This window comes from Macaca mulatta, chromosome 7, assembly GCF_049350105.2.
Source record: "Macaca mulatta isolate MMU2019108-1 chromosome 7, T2T-MMU8v2.0, whole genome shotgun sequence".
Lineage (NCBI taxonomy): Eukaryota > Metazoa > Chordata > Mammalia > Primates > Cercopithecidae > Macaca > Macaca mulatta.
The window spans coordinates 161,838,704-161,854,495 of record NC_133412.1 but is presented as its reverse complement, the minus strand read 5'-3'; the positions used below and the strand labels follow the sequence as shown (position 1 = coordinate 161,854,495).

Genomic DNA, 15,792 nt, shown 5'->3' with positions numbered 1-15,792 from the left:
GTTTCAGGGCAAGATCCTTGTTGGGACAAGGAATGCTGAAATAATCGAAGTTGGAGAGAAAAATGCAGCTTGTAATATTTTAGTTAACGGTCATGTGGATGGGCCAATCTGGGGACTAGCAACCCATCCTTCCAGGGATTTTTTCCTTTCTGCTGCAGAAGATGGGACGGTGAGACTTTGGGATATTGCTGATAAAGTAAGTACGGATAATTTTTTAAAAGAGGTTACAATTTCTGAAAAGAAAAGTTGGAAGTTCTAAATTGCTAGCGCTTAAAGAACTATCTCAGAATTAAGTTGAGAATTTTTGAGGGAAACGGGTTTAATTTAGAAGTACTTAATGTTGTTTCCTATGACTCTTTTTTTTTTTAATGCAGAAGATGTTAAACAAAGTGAATTTGGGGCATGCTGCTCGTACTGTGTGTTATAGCCCTGAAGGGGACATGGTGGCTATTGGAATGAAAAATGGAGAATTTATCATTTTACTAGTGAGTTCTCTAAAAATATGGGGAAAGAAGAGAGACAGGAGATGTGCAATCCATGATATCAGGTTAGTGAACACATGGAAGAGTTGCTAGTATGTACTTGATTCAACTTCCATTTGAAGAGTTTTCCTTAGCCATGCCTTCAAAAAGAGGTCCCCAGGGCCTGTAGCATTTCCCACATTATAAATTGTATGCTAAAATATGGCTGTTTGTATACTTACTTAATTCTTCCTGCTAAATTATAAACCCACTGGCCACCAACCACGGTGCCTTATAATAGCAAGTACTAGTAGGTAATGTTTGATGAATTCATGTTAACACTCAGCCATGTCCATTAAGTTCATTCTGCCAAGAGGTATCTCCCACTGTAACACAAGAGAGCCATCTGCCCTTCAAAAGTTGTCACCCTGGAAAACTAAAGTTGTGATTCCAAACATATCTTCTCTTAATAACCTCAGTTTGGGAATATGTAGTTCATTAATTTAATCAATACCTATTGATTAAATGTTCCAGAATCCAGATTAATTTAAATGTTTCTTAAACCTTTGATTTTCAGTGCTTAAGCATTTTTCAACAGTGGCTACCATTTGCTGAGTACTTCTATGTGATCAGTAGATAAGATTATTGAATCTAGGTCTGTCAAAAGTTTGTACACTTTTCATCAGTAAAATCCTTTTACAAATGAAACCTTCCTCAGAACTTCAATATATAAAACAGTAACAGTGGCTTCCCTTAGCTTTTACATGTCCCTGTGGTACCTCAATAAGACTCATGGGCCATTTCAAGAGACTGAATTGTCTCATATGACTTCAGGGATTGCTAGGCAAATAGCACATCACTTTGTCTTTTAAATAAGTTCTTCAGGTTGGGCGTGGTGGCTCACGCCTGTAATCCCAGCACTTTGGGAGGCCGAGGCAGGCAGATTGCCTGAGTTCAAGAGCTTGAGACCACCAGCCTGGCCGACATGGTGAAACCCTGTCTCAACTAAAAATACAAAAATTAGCCAGGCGTGGTGGCAGGTGCCTATAATCCCAGCTACTGGGGCGCCGAGACAGGAGAATCGCTTGAACCTGGGAGGCAGAGATTGCGCCATCACACTCCAGCCTGGGGGAGAAGAGTGAGACTCCGTCTCAAAAAAAAAGAAAAAAAATTATTCCAAGCTTCAAGTTGTGTCACTTCACCTTAATAACTGGAGGTTAGTTAAGCTGAGCTGTGTTCTTTGCTTAATATTAAGACAACGTTTTTTTCCAGATGGAAGAAAACTGTCTTAATGAATTGTTAGCTTATTATGTAATGCCAATGGCTTTTAAAAGCTGATGTTTTGGCTGGGTGTGGTAGCTCACACCTGTAATCCCTGTACTTTGGGAGGCCAAGGGGGAAAGATTGCTTGAGGCCAAGAGTTTGGGACCAGCTGGGCAACATAGACCCCGCCTCTATTTTAAAAATTTAAATTTTTCTTTTTTTTTTTTTTTTGAGGCGGAGTTTCGCTCTTGTTGCCCATGCTGGAGTGCAATGGCGCAATCTCAGCTCACCGAAACCTCTGCCTCCCCGGTCAAGCGATTCTCCTGCCTCAGCCTCCTGAGTAGCTGGGATTACAGGCATGCACCATCACACCTGGCTAATTTTGTATTTTTAGTAGAGACAGGGTTTCTCCATGTTTGTCAGGCTGGTCTCAAACGCCCAACCTCACGTTATCTGCCTGCCTCCGCCTCCCAAAGTTCTGGGATTACAGGTGTGAGCCACCGGGCCCGGCCTAAAAGAGGTTTTTTAAACCATGAGATGTTTTTAAAGGAATTGGGAGATGACAATTGCAGAAATATTTGAAATTGAAGTAAAATGTAAAGCTTCCTTATTTCATGTAACCCAGACAATCTCAGTATACATAATCAGTTGTATCTGTCAGGTAAATCTATTCGAGGCCATATCACACATTACTTTTAAGAACTAGAAAGGAAAAGTCACTGATCTTAAATATTGATAATACTTCATGTGGTCTAATACTTTTTACATGTTTTGTTTTGATTCAGATTTAGTCCGGATTCCCGGTATCTGGCAGTGGGTTCTAGTGAGAACTCAGTGGATTTTTATGACCTGACATTGGGCCCCACTCTTAACAGAATCAGCTACTGCAAAGACATTCCAAGCTTTGTCATTCAAATGGACTTCTCTGCAGACAGCAGATATCTCCAGGTACAGTACCAATACTATATACCCAGGTGGCAAGTTCTGCTTTTACATTTCGTGTTAGTGAATGCATTTGAAGCTCCTCAGCTCTGGAGCTCCAGCTTCTCAACTCCTACCTTTGTATCTTCCGACCTACAGCTCCCCTTTCCTTCCCCACTTATCAGTGCTTTTCTCCTCTAAGTTTATGTAGTGATCTTTTGCATAGTTAATAATGTTGACATGTAAATCAAGTAGCAATATGCTAGTATTCTGTAAGCCCCCTGTGGATTTTGTCTCTCACCTAATGGAATTCTTGTCCCATTTGAATCTGGTGAAAGGTCTCTAGTGGCTGCTATAAACGGCATGTCTACGAAGTGCCTTCAGGAAAACATCTTATGGATCATGCCGCTATTGACAGAATTACTTGGGCTACATGGACTAGGTAAATACTTATATATTCACAAGGCAAGGACTGACTTTGAAGGCCAGTTAGAAAAATTGGAAAATCCTATTTCTGAGCTGTTAGAGCAATTCCACTAAGGAATAGTAATTGCGTTTCAAGTTTTTGTTACCATATTTTGAAATGGTATGTTCATGTTGGGACCCCTTTTTATTGAATGTATTTCCATGTTTTATCAGTTTCCATGATTTATCAATTTTTTTTTTTAAGGAAATCAAAGTTTTAACTTTAAAGATACCCTGATATTTTTCTTAACATTAAATTTAATGACTGGCAAAAAGGTATTGGGTGCTGTTAAGCAACTGTTATTAGTTCTCTATCTAAAGGAATGCTATCTTGAATCTATTAGAAGTCAAAGCTTCCAAATTTGTTCAAATTTTCTGGCTGTATGACAGGTAACCATGACTATCCATTTTTTTGGTCAATGAAAAAGGCCATCAAATTCCTCTATCAGCCAGGCATATAGTGGCTCATGCCTGTAATCTCTGATGCAGCAGGCCGAGGTGGGAGGATCACTTGAGCCTAGGAGTTTGAGACCAGCCTGGGTAACATAGCGGGACCCCATCTCTGAAATCTTTTTAAAAATTCCTATGTCATAAGTCACTTTTATTTTTGTAGAGATAGGGATCTCTACAAAATAGAGATCTCTATTGTAGAGATAGGGATCTCTACAAAATGCCCAGGCTGGTCTCAAACTCTTGGCCTCAAGCAGTCCTCCTGCCTCAGCTTCCCAAAATGTTGGGATTACAGGTATGTGCTGCCGGACCCAGCCAAGTAGCACTTTTAATTTGAAAAATAGTGCTATCAGTTTTTGGCCAGGTGCAGTGGCTTACGCCTGTAATCTCAGCACTTTGGGAGGCTGAGGGGGCTGATCACCTGAGGTCGGGAGTTCGAGACTAGCCTGACCAACATGGAGAAACCCTGTCTCTACTAAAAATACAAAATAAGCCAGGCATGGTGGCGCATGTCTGTAATCCCAGCTACTCGGGAGGCTGAGGCAGGAGAATTGCTTGAACCCAGGAGGCAGAGGTTGCAGTGAGCTGAGACTGTGCCATTGCACTCCAGCCTGGGTAACAAGAGCGAAATTCCGTCTCAAAAAAAAGAAAAAAGAAAAAAAATAAAAATAGTTCTATCAGTTTTCATAAAGTACTACTTTAATCTTAAAAGGATTAATCTAGAAACCCTTCAAATTATAAAATTACATTTTTAGAAGGCAGGAGTTGATATCCTGATGAAATTCAGGTCTCCAAACAACTTGCCTTACTATGATTTACTTCCTGTATGTTAATTGCCAAGAAACTTTTTGAATATAGTCAACCTGCCCGCACTTGCTATGAGTTTTCTTTTGTTCCTTCCCTATAGTATTCTAGGAGATGAGGTTTTGGGAATCTGGTCCAGACATGCTGAGAAAGCTGATGTCAACTGTGCCTGTGTATCTCATTCAGGAATCAGTCTTGTAACAGGAGATGACTTTGGCATGGTTAAGTTATTTGACTTCCCATGTCCAGAAAAATTTGTAAGTTTGTGTTTTGTTTACTATTATCAGTTTACTCCTAATTTTGATGTCGTATCATCAGCACTTTTTCTCGTGTATTTAAAATGTTTTGTCCTAGTTTCTAAATTTTTCCCCAAACTTTCTAAATCTGTTTACTCTGAAATAAAAGCTATTAGAAACAAATCCTCTCCCTCGAGTAATACCGTCTTTGGAACTATCCTACAAAAGCGGTAATTAGCTTTTCACGAAACCTATCATCAGTTATTGAATTTCAAATGCTTTTCCTTAGAGAAAAATTGTGAAGAGTACCTGGAGACTTCTGATTGCCCACACAGCCGGGTTTTGCAGATCCATTACTCACGCTGAAAATGCATTCTAATCACTGGCTGCAGTGGTAACTCCCTACTCTCTCCACAGCTCTTGTAATAGAGATTACAGTTCCTAATAAGATCCTTTGATGTGAGTGTGCACCAAATGCCCTAAGCTCTGTCATTGTTTTTTAGGCAAAACACAAAAGGTTCTTGGGTCATTCGCCCCACGTGACAAATATTCGATTTACCAGTGGTGATCGACATGTTGTTAGTGCTGGAGGTGATGACTGCAGGTTAGTAACTTTCTCAGCCCATGAAGAAGAGCAGACTATGTTACTAGTTAAGAGACAATATAACAACTCCTACAGCTTTGGTTTATGAAACCAGCTAGTCAACATTTGCAGAAGGTAGTATAACCAGATGGCTCTTCAGAATCTCATCCTTAAATGCAAATACAGAATAAAAGGAGTTATGAGGAAAAAATTACACATGTGTAACTTGAAAGCTCAAATGTAAAATATTAAACTGTTATGAAAATCTAAAAACGTAATTAACTCCCTGCAATTTTCTTCTCTGATTGCAGCTTACTTGTCTGGAAATGTGTACATACGCCTCACTGAGAGCTGCTGAGATGACTACACAAATTAACCCTGAGACCAGAATTACAGAGAAGAAAAACCAAAACCCAACCCTGCATGGTCAAGTGGTGCTAACCTAAGACTGTAACAGGGAGAAATGCCCAGAATCATCAAAATACTGAAAGACTGATCTGTTCAAAATATCTGCTATATACACTGGGTATAATCCATAATCCATACACTGCCAGATAATGCCATTTCAAGGAAGGATCGAATACTTGATGGTAAAGGCCAAGTCCCCCTGTATTGGGAAGTGTGCGATTTCGGCAGACCTGCTGGGAAAATTTAGGGTGGAGCACTCTTTACAGAAAAACTCAAAAACCCAATTTGGATAATTTTCATCATCTTTTTAGCAAAATGGTTTCTTAGTGTTTATATTTTATTTTCAAGGTTCATTGTTTAATGAAATATTTTATTCTTGCATTTCCATAAGGAAAGGGAAAGTAATGATCACCCTAAAGGATCACAGTTTTTAAAAGGCAAACATTTTCCCTAAGGAAACAGACACAAGCTTTCCTGGAGAATATGATTTTTTTAGGCATTAATAAAGTCCTTTTTTATAAAGGACACTTTTCTCCTAGTAGTTTTGAATTCAGGAACAGATCTAAAGTTAGCAGTATATGGCTGCTACATTTCCATTTTCATTTTCAAGCCATCAGTTTATGTTCAGACGCCATCTCTGTAATCGAACATTTAAAACGTAACTGTAGCCTCACTAATGGAAAAGTAGTACGATGAACAATCATTCCCAATGGTGTACAGTTTAAGGGTTTTAGGGAGCAACAGTATTTAACTGGAAGAGAGTATTGCATATTTAATGTAGTCTAATATACACACATTTGTTTAACATGTAAACAGTGTTAAATTCACATATACAACATTATACAATTAATCACTCTTGGAATAAAATTTTTATAGCTTTTTTTCTATTGGGAAAATTTGTTTAGCTAGATGTGTGCCACTCCATAGGCTTATTTCCAAAATGAATGAACCCAACTCCATTTGTAAAAACTTGTCAGTTAGAATTCCTTTTTTAGAGGATTAGGGCTGAATTCTTAGATCCTTATTTCTTTTCACTTTAAATGCTGCCAAAGATCAGTACTCAAGAGTTCAGGAATTTGCTGTCTAGCCTATCTGTAGTTTCCTGAAGATGGAAAATTATGTAGACTGCTATTTAAAAATATATTTTTCTAAGTGTGAGGTTTAAGATCTGTATTGACCCTATGAGTTTTTAATGTGTTAATTATCTTTATAGCATAATAGATCGCTTTAGGTTCCTGGAATCCCATTTGGTCTGACAGGATATATGAAGATTATTAATACCTATTTTCTGTGTCTACTACTTGGTTAATACTAAAAATAGAAATGACTAAATTACATCACAGAAAGCATAACCAGTGATTGAACCTGGTAGTTTTAAAGCTCTAAACAGCTGTGGCTGAAGGACTGATAATGGGGCTAAGAAGCTTGAAACGTAAGTTGGTACTCGTTCATCAATGGATTCTCCTAAATTAAGCCAAAATTTGAAATACATGACCATTAAGTTTCTACTCGTGTATTTACAGTCAGTCAATAAATTAAAGGGGTAAAAAAAAAAATCCCTGAACAACCTGCCCATAAAAAAAAAAAATACTCCTCTATATTTGAGCCTGTTGTAGTTTTAAATTTTCCCTCTGGGTCAAGTTTGCCAGCTTTTGGCTACAGAGGAATTATATTTCCATTACAGTGCAGGTAGAAACTCTGTAACCTTAAGCATGTAAACTACATAGAATAAAACTGTTTCCACTGCATTTCTGTCCTTCAAAGTGGCCAACCTGATTAAGTCAGCCTTAATCACTGCTGCTGTCAGTTTCACGACTAAAGGTCACATTGACTAAGTAGTCATCCCCTGACCACCTCGCTGTATCAGCCAGCAACGAGGGGAAGGTGAAGAAACATGTTAGGCCATATAGAATCTGCCCTATGTCTACCTTTTTTAACCCAGCAAATTATTTTTGTGTGTAGTATCTAAGCTCCTGATTGTGTAACCTGGGACTTCTGGCACCTTTTGTTCCGTTTTATGTATAAAATGCATGCCAAAGCACACCGTGCACTCTGGTACCCCTCGCTTCCAGTCGCCAACCGTGCTCATTTCCGTCTTTTTGTGGTGATCATTTTAGACCAAGTCATCCAACAAATGTTTTATGGTCAACCTTAGCTTGTTTGTAAGCCATAGCAACTGAAAGATTACACTCTTAAATGTGTGTCTGGGCAGTGTCTATTAAGTAGCAAAAAACAATGAGATTTTAGTATTTTATTTCCTTGTAAAATGGCTGAACTAAATGAAGCCCTTGTTTCCCATTTGTTCTTTATAGTGAAACTGAGAACGAAACTATTTACCATTTATAAATGATAGCTAAAAGTATTTCCAGAAATTTAAACAATTTAAAATAAATTTCTTCTGCAGAGATGCAAAGCATCTCAATGCTGGAATGAATAAATGCCTTAAATTCAATGGATTAAACTTTTAGAATGAAGAGGAACTGTCATTTCACCCAAGCCGAAGACAACAGCCTTATGCGCTTGTGTGCTCTGTCCTTGCTGCTTCTCGTGTTTCAAGCCTTTCCTGTGGGATCAGTGCAGCAAAGTGCAACTTACCAAATGGTTTAATGACTGGTTAATTCTTTCTTCTCCCAATGGAAAAGCAATGGCAACACAACAGTAGACTGCCTGCTTGACAGTCTTAAACATGAGCCTTTGCGCACGTAGGTTTATCATTTGGGTATATGACTAAGCAAGTCAATGAACTTTTTTTTTTTTTTAGCAGTTAATTTGGTCCTGAGAGTGTTGCAGTCTTTATTACCCCTTTTGCATTAATCCACTTTTCTAATCACCTTTTAAGCTTTAATTTTTAACACTATACACCAAGTCTTTGAAATCATTGATCTGTTATTTAACTCTAAAGCATTTGACACTTCTTGCCTTAACAGTTTTAAAAACCACACACACAAAAAGCTCTGTAAGTAATACAGTAGGCCAAAAGTTTCATCCTATCTTGCAGTTTACCTATCTGATCTCTGTAATCATAGTTCTGTCATTTAAAATATACTATTTCAATCTAATTTTTACATTTCAAAAATTATCTTCAGTAGTAACTAAGTATATTTTCTGTGGAGCTATTTCTGAGAATGTTATTTTTCAGAATGTGAGAATACATATGTACATTTATAATCTTGTGACTTTAAAGTCTGTTTTCGGATACCGTATGTAAATACTTGTAAAAAAATTTGTATAATTTTGTGATAATGTAGTTTCCCAAAAAATTTATTTAGAAGGCATTACGTTATCAGTAAATGAGAGCACTGTATAGAACTGTTCCTATTTTCTGCACCTGCCATTCCAGCTGTCTCCACCGTCCATACCCACATCATTCATCCTGTCACAGAAGGCAAGAAAACTGGGAACTTTACCAAAGTAGCACTCAGCCTGAGAGGCCTGTATAATCCGTTTCAAACTAAATGCATTTAAAAATTAAAAAGCAGAATTGAATATTTTAAGCAGCCTCAGTACCTTTGGCCAATGCTGTTTTCGTGGTGGATTATGAACATTATATAATCTTTGGGAAAAGTGAAAGCAGTTCAATTTTTAGAAGAATGACAACTGCCTCACTGCATCTCTCCACTCACGGCAACCGTGTAGCCCCCTAAGCTGAGTACCATTACTAACCATGATGTCAACTTCCTATGCCGATCCTCACAACAGCAGTGCACACGCATGCCCCAATATTTTAACAGAATTTAGCTCTTCCTTAAGCTGTCTTTTCATAGTAAAAACAAAACAAAAACACCCAATGTTAAAATCACTTAATAAACTTACAAACTTGAAAAATTAGACACTTCAGATAGGCAATGAAACTTCATATTATGAAAGCAATATATTCCAAGTTTCAAAGATTTGACAAGTTCTGTAGAGTGTCTTTCATCAGTACATGGAAACTTCCAAACTGCATGATCTTCTGCCAGGCAGGACTGGGTGCTATTCGCTGAGTGAACAGAACCAAAAATTGTTTTAATTATCTGCTTTGTATCCATATATACCAGATATCTCAGTTTAAAAAGCTGACTAGTTTCAGGCAATAAATATTTGGTCATAGGATTACAATACAAAGGGCAGATTTTTTACAAGAATTCAATTATGTCAGGTAGATAAAAGATAATACCATACGTAATTAGATTTTTAGGCCGCACTAAAATATTCTAAAACTTCCTTTCAGTATTTCCCAGTTGCTAATGTCAAAGAAAATGGATGTGAAATTCAAGTACAGTACATGTATATATACTCTTGCTGGCCATTATATATGCTTGCGTAGTATGTAATGAGAAGTTAAAATCTGGCTGGCTCATGCCTGTAATCCTGGTACTTTGGGAGGCCACGGTGGAAGGATATCGCTTCAGCTCAGAAGTTCAAGACCTCTTCTCTACTTAAAATTTAAAAAATTAGCCAGGTGTCGTGGCACATGCTTGTAGTCTCAGCTACAAGTGGGAGGCTGAGGTGGGAGGATCGATTGAACCCCGGGGGTTTGAGGCTGCAGTGAGCTATGACAGTGTGACTGCACTCCAGCCTGGGCAACAGAGCAAGATAATCTAGGTTAAAAAAGTAACCACTGGATAAGATAAAATTTAGCCCATGTAGTAAATTATTTTGCCACAGGACCCTTGTATAAATTAAACAGCAAAGAAAAAAATTCAAAGTAACAGTCTAGTTTCCAATTTTGTGTGCTTATAAATTAAGAAACTGCAAATTAGAAAAAAGAATTTGAAATGACATTAGAAAAACTAATTTGAATGTTTACCTGGTTTGAGGTCGAATCCATTTCAAGGCATGTCGTGGTGGAACATTAATGGTGGGATGGTAGAATGTGCAGTCCGGTCTTGTACACTGAGTGTTAAACCTACAGTGCTGAATAGAAATAACAGAGCTTCAACAACATCCACAAGGCTAATATAAGTAAACACATTATTTTATTATTTGAGATAGGGTCTTACGCTGTCACCCAGGCTGGAGTGCAGTGGCATGACCTTTTGCCTCAGCCTCCCAAGTAGCTGTGTACTACTATGCCTGGTTATTTATTTTTTTTAAGAGATGGGGTCTCACTATGTTGCCTAGGCTGGTTTCAAACTCCCGGGGTCAAATGATCCTTCCACTTCTGCCTCTACCTCCCAAAGTACTAGGATAACACGCCTGACCCACCCCACCTGGTCAACATACAACTTAAGAGACAATAACCAGCCCACCCTAACCATTAACAGAGAAAGAGATTCCATCTATAAGGACCATTTTAATACTAGTGAAGCCTTGAAAAATGTACTTACCCTTGAGACAAAAAATTCTAGTCAAAGAATCACAGCAAGTAAAATTTCAAACGTAGTTTAGCATACCCTAAAAACTTCTAATTATCCCTTACACTCTTCACTGAGTACCCTCAGCTATGCCCAGTTACAGATGGGGCAAGTGAAGGCCTTTCATATGGTCCTCAGGCTACCAGGGCAAGGAGGAGATAATTCATTCTGACCAAGTAAACATCTGGAGATTCATCAACCATCATCAATCTTTAGCACGCAGATAAAACCATCAGTACAAGTTTGGGTGGTTTTAAGCAGTACCTACTGGATTTCATCATCTCAGTTCTGGCATTAGGTTCAAACCGCTCCCCTACCCCCGCCAAAACCCACCCATATATTTAAATGCAGGGAATAATGGAAAATGTGACTAGCAAAGATATGCTTCTCCCCACTGAGTGCTTACGATACTAACAATAAATAGTTTCAGACCACTTAGCCTAAGGGGCCAGACGGAAGTTCAATGACAATGAAGGAACAACTTAATAGATTTTACTGGCAAAAATTGCAATTGCTTTTGTACCAACGTAGTAACTCTGACAAAAAAGAAGGTAAATGACGAAACTGAGACATTATCACTAAATTGATTTTTGGGAAAATAAAAGTTCTTACTTTTGGATGATAGAAGGGACATTCCATCTTCTTACAAGCAGGGAAGTAACGGCAGAGCTGACTGCTGGAAGGTGGTGCTGGCGGTGCAACTGCTAACAAAATAAAAACCAGGACTGGTCTCCAATCTGTTTGGAAAGTCCATTTTTAATGCAGTCTACTGATGGTTGTTTTTGAGAGTGAAAACCATTTTTAAATTAGAATGGTAAGGTTTATATATTCACTAGTCAAAATACTTGCTCTTTAAAGACTAGCTGGATTAACTGATGCTGTCAAAATTATTTCTAAAACCATCTTTTTGTTAGTTCAATTCCATTTACAGTCACAAAATGCCATTTTATATTTTTTACCCAAATGTAGTAGCACAGTAAGTCACTCACCTGGTTTTGGAGACAGTACTGGAATTCTTCTACTCACATGAGTGAAAGGACAATCTGGTTTAGTACACTTTGCATCATATTTACAATTTGGGTGAACAAACAAACATTTTTCAGCAAATTTACAATTGGGGAAGGCTCTACAAAACAAAAAAAAAGCATATTTCATATTTAATCTTCTCAATGCATTATTTTTTGTATAAGGGCTCTTTACACTCCCCGTCACTACTTGTTTTGAGAAATGCAAAAACAATAGCAACAAAAAGAATATTTTAAAATAAGACCATATGTCAGAATAGGACACAATCATTTATTCCAAAGCCTGGGATAACACAAACAGGCTTTTAACTAAAGCCAAGCCACCAGGAAAGACAGGCTTTTGTGATAAAAATCACACCACTTAATAAGGTATATATTTTATGCAGTGAATTCATTAATACAATAAACACTCTATGCAAGGCTTTGTGCTATAAAAAGACTCATCCCATAGTCTACTTATGTGTACAGCCGTATTATTCCCACATCATTTCCTTAAAAGAGTTAAAAATGAAGATTCCATCCATAGGACCCAGCCCTGGTGCAGGAAAAAAAAAAAAAAAGCCTCTAAAAGTCATCTCACAAAGCTCATTACATTGAGCCAGCCGGCTTGTAAGGAAAAATTTAACCCAAGTCCAAAATATTTTCATTACCCATAACTAACTTTTCCCTAAACTCCTCAAAATCTGTGTGTAGTGTGTGTGACCAAAATGCATACAAACTGGGGCAGTTACCATTTACCCGTCTCCTTAAACATAGAGAATTCTTAAGGAACCCCAGGTATTTCAGTATCTCATAGGTCTGAGGCACAAACAAAGCACCCCCCACCCCTGCCTCTCAACAAACACCCATAAACAAGAAATACGCTGCTCCGGAGAGGGCCATGGTAATTATCACTCAATTTAGTTATAAAACTAAAGACTTGTCCACAGAAAAGAAAAAATAAGGTACAAGATATAGACACTAAACTGAAAGCCAAAATCAGCTGGCTGTGACTTGTAGGGTGAGATGGGGGATGGTACTCATTTGCAGGGTGAGATGGGGGGGATGGCACTTGCAGGGTGAGAGGGGGGATGGTACTTACTTGCAGGGTGAGGGGGGATGGTACTTGCAGGGTGAGATGGGGGGATGGCACTTGCAGGGTGAGAGGGGGGATGGTACTCACTTGCAGGGTGAGGGGGGATGGTACTCACTTGCAGGGTGAGATGGGGGGATGGCACTTGCAGGGTGAGGGGGGGATGGTACTCACTTGCAGGGTGAGATGGGGGGATGGCACTTGCAGGGTGAGATGGGGGATGGTACTCACTTGCAGGGTGAGATGGGGGGATGGCACTTGCAGGGTGAGATGGGGGGATGGTACTCACTTGCAGGGTGAGATGGGGTGATGGTAGGCACACTCATCCCCATTTTTACAAGCAGGCCAGTACTTGCAGCGCTCCAAAAGTTTTTCTGGTTTCTGTGCCACACTCAGTTCACTCATCTCAGCTACAAAGGGAAAGGAAATACAAGTATTTCATTCGTTATGATCAATTCAGTACACAGCACCTTTAATGTATTTCCCTCAAACCCCAGTCTTAGAATCTTCTGTTAAATGTACAGTCATATAAAATAAGTGAGCCCAAATTATGTGATTAACACTGGCCACAGAAACCTATAAAAGACTGCCAGGAAGCAGACAACAGTTCTCACTGTGAAAAGGAAAGAGGACGGTGACTCTGCAACTAAAGCCAAAGTTTTCACCAAAAATTCTAATTCTCAATACTAATTCACAGCTGAATTAAACATAGAGGACGTCGTCAAGTGGGGAACCAATACAATTAAATAAAAACTGAAAACACATAAGGTGATAAGGAGATGTGAATTCTCACATGCCAGCAAGATGATGAGTGGCCCAAATACAAAAGGATTCCCACTTGCTGAGCTAAAGTCCAGGTGCTAAACTCAGCAATGTCTATTTTTACTTTTTTTTTTTTAAAGACAGGGTCCTGCTCTGTCACCCAGGATGGAGTGCAGTGGTGTGCCAGTGGCGTAATCTCGGCTCACTGCAACCTCTGCCTCCCAGGCTCAAGTGATCCTCCCACCTCAGCCCCTACCAAGTAGCACGTGCCACCGGGCCTGGCTAATTTTATGTATTTTTTGTAGAGATGGGGTTTCTCTATGTTGCCCAAGCTGGTCTTGAACCCCGGGACTCCAGCGATCCACCCACCTCGGCCTCCCAAAGTGATGGGATTATAGGCATGAGCCACCGCACTCAGCCAGCAATGTCTAAAAAGGGGAAGACATTTTTGCCTGCAATGGGGTCACAAATGCCATCACTTACAGGGACTGGGCAGTTCCCCTAACACAGCAAGACTGACTGGGCTGAAGACGATAAATGCAGTAAGGGACAGATGGGGAGGAGCAACCTAGAAAGCAAGTACACACCCATCCACTCCACTCCCTGTGCCACGTCCAATCACAGCTTCCATTACTATGACAGGGCAAAGTGGGACCCCTGTTGCCAGATTTTTATCCTGTTTCAGTAAGCCAAAAATCTGCCTTCATTGAAATTGTAATGCTGGCAATTTATTCAAATAACACTGAATAAGTAAAATTACAGCTACAGGCAATAATCCGCTGCTAATTTCTGGCCTCAGACACCACAAACCCCCCACAAAATAGCATCATGGGTATTATGTATTACGGTTCACACTCATGTTCATGAAAGCAAGTATCACTTCAACTATATTCCTCTAGTTCTCTTGCCAGAGGTCAGTTAAAATCTGACTCTGCCACTTAGTTGCTCAGCTAGACACTCTGTGCAAATGTTAGCTAACTTCTCTGAATTCTGTTTCCTCATCTATACAAAGAGAAAATAATGTCTTCCTTAGAGTCTGATGATTACACGGAAAAAATGCAAGACAGACAACCAGTCATAATAGCAGCAGCAGCTAGTTCTATGAGTACTTACTGTTCCAGTGACCCATGTTCTGTCTTCACTACAGGAGAACAAGGCACACAAATGCAGTCATGCAGCACAGACAGGAGCAGCATCAAAGAGCAATTATGACTATGCCTGATAGAAACAATTTTCTATGCTACTTTAAAAATAGTAAAAGTCCTATTTAAGCTTTAAATAGGATGTGGTGGCTCATGCCTGTAACCCCAGCACTTTGGAAGGCCAAGGCGGGCAGATCACTTGAGCTCAGGCGTTTCAGACCAGCCTGGGCAACATGGTGAAACCCTGTCTCTATTAAAAATACAAAAACTTAGCCAAGCACAGTGGTGTGCACCTGTAGTAACCAACTACTCAGGAAGCTGAGGTGGGAGAATCACTTGAGCCTGGGAGGTGGAGGCTGCAGTGAGCCGTGACTGTACCAGTGCACTCCAGCCTGGGTAATGGGAGTGAGACCCCGTCTCAAAACAAAACAAAACAGTAAAAGTCATTTTAGTTCTAAGATACCAGAATAATCTTCGTTCCAAAGAAAATCTGAGATGACTGGAAGTTTCTCTAACTTTTACATGTTTTTTGTGTCATCCCTGCAGAGTAAATGTGTCTTGCCCTTTTCCTATAATAAACTACACACAGCAGACTATAATATATACACAAGAACCCAGTCCAAATAAAAGATTAAGGGAATACCCAAGAGAAGCCTAGCTGGAAAGTAAAGTAGCTAGATACTCAGGAACAATATAATACTTTACAAAGAAACGTGATTATTACAATAATACCTTACAAAGAAACTTTATCTTTCTGATTGAAACATTTAAGTCATATGAAGGTCATGCCCCTAGTCTTCACTGGCTGACAATGACTTTGTAAACTATTAAAACGTTTTCTGTTCAAATTTTAAGAGGCAAATT

At 39.2% G+C, this 15,792-nt stretch overlaps 2 protein-coding genes across 29 annotated transcripts in view; one reads left to right on the top strand and one right to left on the bottom strand.

The window, feature by feature from the left end:
* The window catches only part of EML5 (EMAP like 5), a 192,335-nt gene extending 183,438 nt beyond the window's left edge, over positions 1–8,897 (top strand). The window contains exons 36-42 of the mRNA XM_015144346.3: positions 8–196; positions 375–547; positions 2,510–2,672; positions 2,984–3,087; positions 4,468–4,621; positions 5,104–5,204; positions 5,495–8,897. Coding sequence (XP_014999832.2) covers positions 8–196; positions 375–547; positions 2,510–2,672; positions 2,984–3,087; positions 4,468–4,621; positions 5,104–5,204; positions 5,495–5,531 — 921 coding nt within the window. The 3' untranslated portion in view covers positions 5,532–8,897. The remainder of the gene's footprint in view (positions 1–7; positions 197–374; positions 548–2,509; positions 2,673–2,983; positions 3,088–4,467; positions 4,622–5,103; positions 5,205–5,494) is intronic.
* The window catches only part of ZC3H14 (zinc finger CCCH-type containing 14), a 49,507-nt gene continuing 41,542 nt past the window's right edge, over positions 7,828–15,792 (bottom strand). For 14 of the 28 annotated variants that reach the window (XM_015144289.3, XM_077937678.1, XM_015144294.3 and 11 more), the window contains 5 exons: positions 13,314–13,434; positions 11,917–12,053; positions 11,540–11,628; positions 10,381–10,487; positions 7,828–9,570 (listed from right to left, as the gene is read on the bottom strand). In XM_015144289.3, coding sequence (XP_014999775.1) covers positions 9,564–9,570; positions 10,381–10,487; positions 11,540–11,628; positions 11,917–12,053; positions 13,314–13,434 — 461 coding nt within the window. In that variant the 3' untranslated portion in view covers positions 7,828–9,563. Of the gene's footprint in view, positions 9,571–10,380; positions 10,488–11,539; positions 11,632–11,916; positions 12,054–13,313; positions 13,435–15,792 lie in introns of all 28 variants that reach the window. The other 14 variants (XM_077937676.1, XM_015144293.3, XM_015144290.3 and 11 more) reach the window with 2 other exon arrangements.